At 39.4% G+C, this 10,946-nt stretch overlaps 2 protein-coding genes across 4 annotated transcripts in view; one reads left to right on the forward strand and one right to left on the reverse strand.

The window, feature by feature from the left end:
* The window catches only part of LOC145501887 (uncharacterized), a 237,544-nt gene extending 227,266 nt beyond the window's left edge, over positions 1-10,278 (forward strand). For all 3 annotated transcript variants that reach the window (XM_081481278.1, XM_081481280.1, XM_081481279.1), the window contains one exon: positions 9,390-10,278. The gene's annotated coding sequence lies outside the window, so the exon portion shown is untranslated. The remainder of the gene's footprint in view (positions 1-9,389) is intronic.
* Positions 1,111-9,021, reverse strand: LOC145501869 (GPI alpha-1,6-mannosyltransferase 2-like). Its single transcript, XM_081481256.1, has 4 exons — positions 7,244-9,021; positions 6,150-7,174; positions 4,295-4,427; positions 1,111-3,133 (listed from the first exon to the last, which is right to left on the reverse strand). The coding sequence occupies exons 1-4, from the start codon at positions 7,310-7,312 to the stop codon at positions 2,939-2,941; spliced, it is 1,422 nt and encodes a 473-aa protein (XP_081337382.1). The 5' UTR covers positions 7,313-9,021; the 3' UTR covers positions 1,111-2,938.
* Positions 10,279-10,946: the final 668 nt, after the last annotated feature.

The following is a 10,946-nucleotide window of genomic DNA, read 5'->3' on the forward strand; positions in this document are numbered from 1 at the left end:
GATTACGCTGGGGAACTCTCCCTGGATGAGTACAAAGGTCTGGTTTCAAAGCTGAAAGAGCGGAAGTTCTCTTATCTTGTGTTCTCGCTTCGCCACCCCTACGGGGTAAAGTTATTTTGAATAAAAAAGATCAAAGCTGATTTTAACGTAACACAAAACAGTCGGAACAACAGAAGAATTCACCCGAAATGGCAAGCTGTTTCTATCGTGACTGGATATTATTTGATAAAATTATTAATATGGTTGATCTTTATTAGGCATCGTTGTGTGCAAAGTAGTTTGAGGTTTTTCAGACTAAAACAGGCCAAATAGACCAAGAATCGATGCTTAAAATGTTTAGGTAAAGATGCAGAAACTGCTTTCAAAAACCTAAGTAACAGATACTCAAGAGACAAGAAGAAAGTACAAAATGTTAAAGTAAGTGGAACGGATACACAATCTGTCACAGATGCCAAAAGTCAAACAAGCGACATGTACAGGCTTTTGGCGTGGCGGGATCCATATGTTCCACCCCCATCGTTCTCCCAGTAGCCCTGTAGTGATAGACGAAACTTCACAAGTAGATGATGCCGATAATGAAGATGAAGGCACATGCACTCGACTAGCCAGCAGCGCTAGTAGAAGCATCACCCCAGACCCTAGCTTTGAGCCAAAGTCATTAAAGTCAAAAGTATCTGGTCGGCCAAAATGCCTTCATGCCAAACATCCTAGAGTAAATAATGAATAGACCAATGAGACAACTTTTATATCAACGTTGTGGATTTTGAAAAAGTTTTCGATAGCATATATAGAGACTGTCTCTGGCGGATACTGCGACTATATGGAATTCCTTAACAGATAGTCCTGCTTCTCATGCAGAGTTGGGAGCAGTGACTACAGCTTTAAGGTGACAACAGGCGTAAGGCAGGGCTGCGTGATGTCGACACTCCTCTTTAACTTAGCCATTGACTGGGTAATACGCCGAACAACTGAGGATAAAGCAAGAGGCATACGATGGACCCCCTTCCAATATTGGAAGATCTTGACTTTGCCGACGATCTGGCTCTGGTCTCCCACAGCCACCAACACATGCATGAAAAAACGTCATGTCTCAGCAACTAACTATGCAAATCGGCCAGAAGAAGACTGAGATGATGATTTTATACATCACAAATCCTTCACCAATCCGAGTCAACGGAGAGGATCTTCCAACAACCGAAGAGTTTACATGCCTGGGCAGCATAGTCAGGCGTGATGGAGGAGCAAGCAATGACATCAGCAGCCATCTAAACAAGGCCAGGAATGCATTCAGAATGCTCACAACATATGGAGGTCTCAACATTACAACATCAGGACCAAACTAAGGCTGAACCAGAGCTGTGTCTTCTCCACCCTTCTGTACGGCTCAGAATGTTGGAGAATGACAGTAAGCAACCTTACCAAACTATCAGTCTTCCACACAAGGAACCTGAGAAGAATAAAACGTGTTTTCTGACCAAACACCATCTCAAACGAAGAGTTACTTGCTCAGTGTTATCAAGAGCGAAGGCGTTCTAAGCAACAAGCAATTATTCTGTTTAAGGCACTCCATAATCCTTTTCCGACTAGTTTGAATAGTGTTTTTAAGTTTACATCCAGTGTTCACTCACATAATCTAAGAAATTCAAAATTCAACCTTTTCGTTCCGATCCTAGACCGAAAGCGAAAGAGGTAAATTACAAGCAACGCAAAGAGAAATATTTCATCTTCATCCGCCATCTTGATTGTAGTTGAGGAAAGCTGGTATCGAGGAATTTTGTTAATACTACACCTACGTATGTTCTTATGCTTATGTTCTGGTGTTCTCACTTGCTGCTAATGCTTATGTGTTAGTGAAAACCAGCCTAAAGGAAGAATAAGAACTTATTAAAACTATACATTGGCGTGCGATATCGATAGTCCGGGTCCGGAGTTGCTAATATTACAGAAATTTAAAAAAACAAAACAAAAAAATATTGCGTTGAAATAAACTTCCTTAGAAATTAATTTACTAGATTGGTGTCAGTTTCTTTGAAGGAGAGAAATAAACTTAAAAGAAGGCGAGTTACTGTTTAACCATCGTTCAGTTTTGTTTTGTTATTGTTTCAGACGAAGTTAATTTTAATTGCAAATGCTGCACTACACAAGAAAGGTTTCGCTAACTTGAATAAAAATAAAAATAACGAAATTTTGCGGAGAATAAATATGCATATCAATTACCAAACAATGAATCAACAACAAACTGAAAAGCAAGTTGCATTTGAAGGCGTCAAAGTTTTCACGCACATTAGAACTTCGTAAAGGTTCCTTCTCAAAAAAAAAGTTACTTTAACATTTCTCAACTAACAGTACTCCATTTAAAAACAATATATGTATGACTGGATTTATGTAAACCGTGTCAATACCTTGCACCAGCTGCGCCTCGTGAGTCCACAACAAATTTTGACCACTGTGATGACGCATATCACTGTCGATAAGAGTAAAGACAACGCTAAATCACATTCGATTTGTTTTTTACCACAATTTCAACGTCAAAAAAAGTGTTTTTTTCAGAGCGTGACCAAGAGCGTGACACATTGACGCGAGCAGCGTTGTCTGGACTCTTATCGACAACGGCAAATTAGTCAATCAGATTGCGAGATAAGTAGTAATTGAGGTAAAAATGCACTTTGATTTCACGACTCCTAAAGGCCTTAAAATCACTCCAAGCGATGGAAAAAAAAATGGAGAGGAGAGCGAGAAAAGGAAGATGTATGTAAGACAGTGGAGAAGAAAAACAAAGGCTGCCATTCCTTTTAATTTTTATATGGTCTACTTTAGAGAAGAGAAAAAAAAACGCTTGAGCAGAGCGTGATTTCTTTAACACTGTTTTCATAAATCCAGACAGATATAAATAATATCATTATCGACTTGACACTTGCAGACTCCTGAGGGTAGACAGTTAGGTCCATGGATAGAAGTTGCAGTGTAGCACCGTTCCAATGAAGAAATACAACAAAAAATAGCCCACGATAAACTTAGATCTCCAATTGTTACTGCACTGCCTGTATGTTAGGTCAGCAGTATCTTTGATGATGACATGTGCAGAGTACCAGTAAATGAGAGGAGATGCAGAAGCAATGAATCTTGTGATGACCTAGACAAGAAATTTATCAAAAACATCAGAATTGGTGATGAGCCATTTTTTTTTTGGGGGGGGGGGAGTGGGGGGTTGGGCAATTTCTTCCAAAAAATTCCGGCACAGCAAAAACCGCTGAAAAAAAAAAATGTGCAAGGGGAGCGACGGGGTAAAAAATTAGAGCAAGTGCTTTCTACTAACTAGGTCCTGTGTTACTTTTTTTTCTAAAAATGGAATTCTTGGACCAGCTATTGCCCACCAAAAATAAATTATGCAAAACCTCCTTTTGTAAAGGAGAAAAAAATTTCATGCCCTAGAAAATTGCCCAACCCCTCCCCCAGTCAAAAAAATAATGGCCCGTCCCTTAGGCAACGTTATGGTTATATGAAGAAGATCTCCACTTACTGGTGTTGTTTGTGGTGGAGAGGGGGCAGTGAGGATAATGTTTACAATGTTTATTGGGTCAGGTACAGTATTCTGTGCAAAGATATAAACCTCTATACCTTTCCACAACAGCTACTAAAAAATATCAACTTTCTGACCTCATTTTAGATTAAAAAAAAAAACTCCATGCCATACAGTGTATCACCATTTGTACAGGCATAATAACATTTTTTGACCAGGCTGACGATTGAATTTAAAAATTGAACTAATATAGTGATAGCAGCAAATGTACATTGTGGACTGCAATTAAAACAAAGAACGATAACAAGGAAACACAACCCATACAGTGCTTTTATACATGTACATCTGTCTTTAAACTAATCATGGGCAACCATAGACTTGCTCCTATTATTCAAATTATTCTCAAATTATTAGTGCACACATTGTCACTTATGTACATGGACATGTATCATGTTGAAACTAAGGAGAAATTGTGGTTTAAACACATTTCCAACATTGTTGTTGGGGAGGAGGGAGGGGAGCGGGGCAAGTGTGACAAGTAGTTTAGCTGGATTTGCACAGAACTGTTGATTTTGCATTTTGTGTGAAAAAGCCCAACAATTGCAAATTTGTCCCAAGACTTTGCTTAGTTGTACATGTAGTTTGATGCTCTATTGTACAAGTCATGTAAAAGCATGGAGATCATTTTTTAATAATCCTGACCATGTCTCAACATTCATTTCTCTAGAGCAACTTACAGACCTTAGTTTGCATCAAGAACTTATTGACACTGACCTGGACATGCATCGATGAGAAGCCAAACACTGTCATGAAAGCAAGATGGAATGTATAAACTATGACTGAAGGGCTGTGGTAGAAATCACAGTCTTTCTTTTCACTTCTTCCAATCGCTAGATGAATTGGTCTCCTTTGAAAAAAAGAAGCACACTGTAAGAATTCAAAAGTTTTTTTTAAATTTTGACTGCTTTAGGTCTTGTTTTTGTACAACACTGAGGCCAGTAAACATGAAAACTAAGGAAGGTGTCTGCACAAGACTAAAGTCAAGGTCTCTGAAGATCATGAAAACGTAGACAGAAACCAACTAAATGTAGAGGAAGTTTGTATGTGCTAGAAGTGTAGTGGCCTAACTGTTAGCAGATATTGGGCACTCAGAATACCACAAATATCACCAAACTGTGGAATGGAGTATAATTTTGAAACACCATTTCATTATGCATTTAAGCAAGACTGTCTTCACTTTTGCAGTGTCTCTTTCCACTGAAAATGGGCACCAGTGAATTTAATGCTTTGGTGATTTGGCAATGGACTAGCACCCATCCATAGGGCAGAGCAAGCACTCTGGGTCAAGTAATAAGTAAACCAGGAGAAGCTCTGACAGTCTTGGACACTTCAGCCTGATACAGACGTACTGTCACTAAGAAAAATGAGGTAAAGTACATGTAGTTTGCACTGGTGTATTGACTTAGTGAATCTTTGTCTCTCCTATAATAATAATGAGCTACATGAAAAAGTCTCAAAACTTAAATTAAATGTACATGTATACTGTAACTGAGCTGTGAATAATTTTTAATTATGTACTTTGCACGTACACAAATTTTCTGACGACTCAATTTGTGGGTATAATACATGTGTATAAAGTAATAAGAATGCTCAGCAATGAATTATGGGGTGATTTTAACAACAGATGCTTTTGTTTCAAGTTTTATGTAAGTCCGGAGAGGTACTTGTGTAAAGCAAAACAAACCACAGATCTGTATAATTTGTGTTTATGTTACAAAGCAAACATCAGGTCTAAAAATCATCTTGGCACTCAGTGATGATGTCCAAACATAATGTAACTTAGTTGGACAATTTACAAATTTGATTATATACAGGGTTGTCAGTAGAAATTTTCATAAGCAGCCAAAAAAGCATAACAGGTGGTGTAAAGCGAGGCCTGAAGGGCCGAGCCTACCTAGCCCCCCCCCCCCCCCCTAGAAAAGTTTGTAGGTTGCCAAAGATGGGAAAAGTGTTATGGAAAATGAGTTGTTTATGATCATAACATTTTGACATAGCAAGTAGCGCTGTTTCACCTGTTTAAAATGCTATTTTCTTCTTGAAACATCTCAGTCAGTCTGTAAGTCTTGATTTCTTGTTGGATGTGTGCAAATTTTAATAACCGGAACTGGTGGCTACATTCATCATTACAGCTGGCAGAATTCCACTGGCTTCCAGCTTCTACTGAGAACCCTGCACATAATGTGTGACTGTTATTTCCAGCATTCCATAAATAAAAAGTCTGCCTGGCCCATCAGGCCAACGCTTATCTCGGGATTCTTCATCATGAAGCGACTAGGACTATTTCTACTCCCCCCTGAATGGGATGCTAGTCCATCACAGGGTTACCCCAGCATTAAGTTTGCCAGTACCCATTTATACACCTGGTTGGAGAGAGGCATTGTGAGAGTAAAGTGTCTTGCCCAAGAACATAACACAATGTTCCCAGGTCAGGGCTTGAACCCAAACCACTCAAACTGGAAACAAGCGCACTAACCATGAGGCCACCGTGCCTCTCACAATTGCATAAATAAATGGAGATCGAAAATGGACAGGACAATTGCTTGTTCTCAAGTTCATTCCTTGCACATACCTTGCCATATTATTAGGCTTGCTTCTTTTTTGTAATAGACCGAGTGTCTTCACAATTTCAAGGTTTTCTCGATTACAACAGTAAATCACTACTGCATATGAACTGAGAAGAATCATTGGTGTAGCAAGAAAGAAGTTTGGTATTTGCTTCAACTCAAAGTAACGTAAAAATCCAACATTCCAATAACTGTCTTGGATATATGAGTAAGGTAAAGGTATCAATTTGTCACACCATGGGCTATACGCTGTATCATGAGTAACATCTGCTGGAGGCATGCAATATAACACATATCCATACAACTGGAAGAGGATAAATGAAGCAAGTATAATGCCATTAAAGATGATTAGCTTCAAGGAAGCCTTTACTGCATTGCGTAAATTCAACAGGGTAAAAAGGCTTGCTGTAGATTTCAGTGAATCCACCGCATTAGAAACAAAGTGTTTTATTATTTGGTGAGTTACGAATCCACAAGATATAACACCATTAGACCGAGTCGCACAACCGAGACCAAACAGCAATACTGCTAGAGTTGAACGTTCTTCTTCCAAGTAACACAAGGCAGTGAACTGCAAACAACAAAACAAACTTTCGGTGTAGAGACTTGACATGAATACACTTGCAGGATTAAAGCAGAAAAGAAGCGTCGAAACCAAAGCTACATTCTTTTTCCCAAACAAACCGTGAGTCAATCTGTAAAGCGACACAGCTGCTAATGTAAAGAAAACTGTGTTTAATACCCATCCACAAGCTAGCAACAGAGTTCGCTCGCTCACAAAATATTGAAGCATTCGATGTAGTGTCCGAGCCAAGATCCTTAATAACCAAGGGTAAAACGGAAAGAAAGCCATGTATTGCTCATATTTGTATCCTTGTTCTGCTATTTTCAGAAAATATACAGCGTCCCACTTGCCAAATCCTCCAAAAATCTTTTTAAGAGTCCAGTCGCACCATCCTGAAATTTGTATTCTGTTTTCATCGATAAAACTCGAAGTATCGTAGTCAGAGATGAATTCATTCACCACAACCTACAAAATAACGTACGACAGTTTGACAGAGATCATACCAGATTGCCACCGGCACTTATCACTAATTACCTGAACGAAAAGTAAGAGAACTCTTGAAGATATTGCCAAGCGAACAACTTGCACAAGTTCGTCCGCCATCTTGAATTTTCCAGTGATACCGCTTACAAAGCAGGCTCAAAAGCGATCACATGACTGTTTGGACCTGCGGACGAACCACTCAGTACAGCTTTCAAACCCGGGTGCTCGTCGGAATTTTTGAAAAGAACCCGTGAAGAGGTAGCAAGATCCTGTTTTGTTGGCATGGCTTGAAATGTTTTTCACCCTTAAGAGGTACTACGAATTCTAAAATAACATACTGGCACTCCATTTCGCCGCTCGATTTCGATTCGCGCTCGCGGCTACGCTGCGCGCGCGAATCGAAATCGGGGAGTAGTTACGAAACAACGACGACGACGTCAAGGACAACGTCGATTAAAAAATGAATTTATATTTTACCTAAGAATCTCGCGATACTCTAAAGTCATTTACTTTCTTTATCACTGTCAAAACTATTGCAAAACTAAATTCGGAACACAGCGATAAATTTGAAATAAAAAGTTAAAAAATTAGCCGTTTTGGTTCACGTTCTCCAGACAGGGCAGAATCTGGTCATTTGACGTCGTTGTCTTGCAGAGGACGGTAAAGAAATATACCAAGAATTACACTGCACGTGCATAGCCATTGTACTGCTCATTAATTCTTTTGTTCAGTGACGTTCTTGTTGCCGTTGCCGTCGTGGTTTCGTAAACTCCCTGATATCGAGTGTGAGACGAGACATTGCTCTTGGCCGCTCGCGCGCGCGTGACTCAAAGGTGAGCCTGCTGGCAGGCTACATTAGACACTGGAGAGCGTGTTTTTCTCGTCACATTGTACAATCTAATGAACCAAAATCATGAAACATGCAGAACTTGAACAGTGTAATGCATTTTAAGCACAGCACGGATTTCTCGTGCTCGAGCACGTTCAAATATTAAGCATTGTCCATATGATGTGTTTACATAGTTCTTTGCCCGAATTTTTTTAAAAACCCTCGCATTTGCAAGAGGGATTATTTCCAAATTGAACTTTGTAACCGGAAATTTGACTCTTAGAATTAACTACAATAAAAGTCCTTTCGAGAGACGACTGCGAAGAACTTGATTTAGTTTTAATTGTCTCCTTCTACTGCTTTGCCCTTTGAAGCCACTTTAAAAAAATGGAGTGCCGGAGAACAGTCATCTTCCACAGCAGCTCTCCTTAACCAACACTGAAGTTTTGTTACTGCTGGGTAATACACCAACGGTTATCCTGGAGCATCTCCTTTATAAAAATACAACCCCGCCCAGATCCAGGAAAACAATAGTAGAATATCTCTTGAGAGAAGACACCAGAAACCAGTATGCACAAATTTGGACTTTGGGGATAAAAGGAAAAGAAAAGAGGAACTGTGCCAAGATGTCGAGGCTGTAGAAATTTACAAAATGAGGGAGAGTCAATTAGTGTTAAAGGCTCGTACGCCCATACGGTCAATATTTTGCAACAGAAAATATGTTTTATTTTTGCCCGAGCGTGACTTGTGTCAACAGCATACCTTCTTGGACTAATTTGCACCCCCAACCCCCCCCCCCCGGTAGCATTGTGGTTGAAAACTTGTCAGTAACTGAATCCACGATAAATTAGTTAAGAGGATGGCTTACCAATAGAGCAGCCTCTTAACTCGAACTTGTTAACTCAAATCTTGGTTGGAATTTGCCAAGTTAGTATTATTTGTTCTGTTTTTAAAACGTTAATCGGGCAAACACCAAGCCCGCTTACGAATCCAGAACAGTTCGATTTCGTTAAGTTAACTTGTGTTCAAAGAAGCTTTCTACAAAGGAGCCTTAATTTTCATTCAACGTTAACATTAAACACGGCGCGTCGGTGACTGTTTTAAAACTGACAAGAAGGTCTTCTAAACCAAGGCAATTAGTGCTAGATTTCTAATTATTTTGTACCTCATTGGGTAGTTTAGTATTTCAAAAATACTTTGATTTATTGCCACTTCTTTTAGTCTGATGAATAGGTCAGCCGATGGGACATCCTGGGAACGTTTAACCTTCGTAGCAATGGTTTTTGGTTTGTGAGAGAGCGTAAAGGGCTTTGGAAAGAAATCACGCCAACGTACGCTAGGGAACGCTTAATTTTAACCATTTTTGAGTTATTTTTTTTGTAAAAAATAATACCTCTTAGTCGGCGCGTCCGGTATGTTATGGACGGGTCAATGGGTGAGTGAGTGAGTGAGTGAGAGATGTATGTATGTCACACCAATCAGATTGGATCTACTATGAACAGCCAATCAGATTCCTTGTTGTAAAGGTAAATGGTACGTAAGAAACACAAGGTATGTATAAACACAAGGACTTTGGTAATTGAAAAATAAAGAGTGACGTGTATGTTGCCGGTTTGCGATTTTTAGTCTGGTTTGGAGGGGAGTGTGACAGTTACATACGTACATTGGGTTGTTTCAGAGTGCATAATTTTCAGTGTAATGGTGGCTAGTTATGAACGAGATGAGTCTTGAGTTTTGAAGCAGTTCTTGAGTTACTAGTAGGCAAATGGCACGAGATAGTTTTATTTTTAATTACAAAGGGTAACTTGATACTTTTGTTTTTCGCAAGGAGCAGAAGCCATAATCGGGGACGGAGACCGTAAGTCTTGGGATCTGCGCGCACCTATGATATGGGACAATTTTTCTATTTCTAGAACAAATTGCGCCATTCTGACGTCATATATCCGCGCGGATCCACGCACATGTCGGGGGCTCTCGCGTGGATGTTGTCACGTTGCGTGATCAAATGGTGAGAGTTGAGAGACCTTAAAAGATTCTCTTGCGTATTTTTCACAGCGATGGCAGGGAATAAGGCAGGGAATACGAACCAGGGCGCTTATATGTAGTTTTATGCTCTGAGCTAACGGAAAAGGTGGGTTTTCCAGGGTCAAAAACAAGACTTCAATCTCGCGCTGGAAATGAATAATAAGATCTGGTCGCGCTAGTTGTAAGCTTACGCGTATGTTTTTGCGTTTCTTCTGACTTAAGAGTATCGCAAGAAAACTCTCTACTCTGGTATCGAGTTAATTTGTGAGTTTCTCAGACAATGCTTAATCATAACCAAAACCTGTTTTGATGGTTTCTTATTGTTTCTGCTTGTTTGGTGAGTTTGCAAAAGTTTTTGAAAGGAAAGTCTGACGCGTACAATTAGTTCATTTGCATAGTGCAACTCGTGCACTTTCAAGTCCGCGTCGGTGTTTTCAATTGTCAACAAATCTTGACAAAGATTTCTTTCGTTATCTTTTGTGCTGAGATGCTGCAACAAAATTCACAAACGCAAAAAATGCTACTAACATCATGTGTGTTTCTTCAACATAAGCATAGTGAAGTTTTACACTGCGGAAATGAAAATAAACAAGGAGTTTTGATAACTCAATCAACAAAATCGAGATCGTTTTTCGAAGTGGATTAAAGAAAGCGTCAATGTATGCTGATTATTTCTGCTTTATTCACATATTTTCAGCTTAGCTTTTAATATGTTCTCAAACATTTATCAATCTTAAACATATTTAAAAACTATAGAGTTATTGTTTGAGTTCGATGTACGTTTTCACACGAAAGTGCAGCGCAAGTACAATTTGTCATGGTTACTGACTGTACAAAACAAGCATCGGCGGGCGCTCTCATTCATCGACAACAGAGAATTTACTGGATTTTTACACGAAT

Source organism: Orbicella franksi, chromosome 10 (genome assembly GCF_964199315.1).
Source record: "Orbicella franksi chromosome 10, jaOrbFran1.1, whole genome shotgun sequence".
In the NCBI taxonomy this organism is placed as follows: domain Eukaryota; kingdom Metazoa; phylum Cnidaria; class Anthozoa; order Scleractinia; family Merulinidae; genus Orbicella; species Orbicella franksi.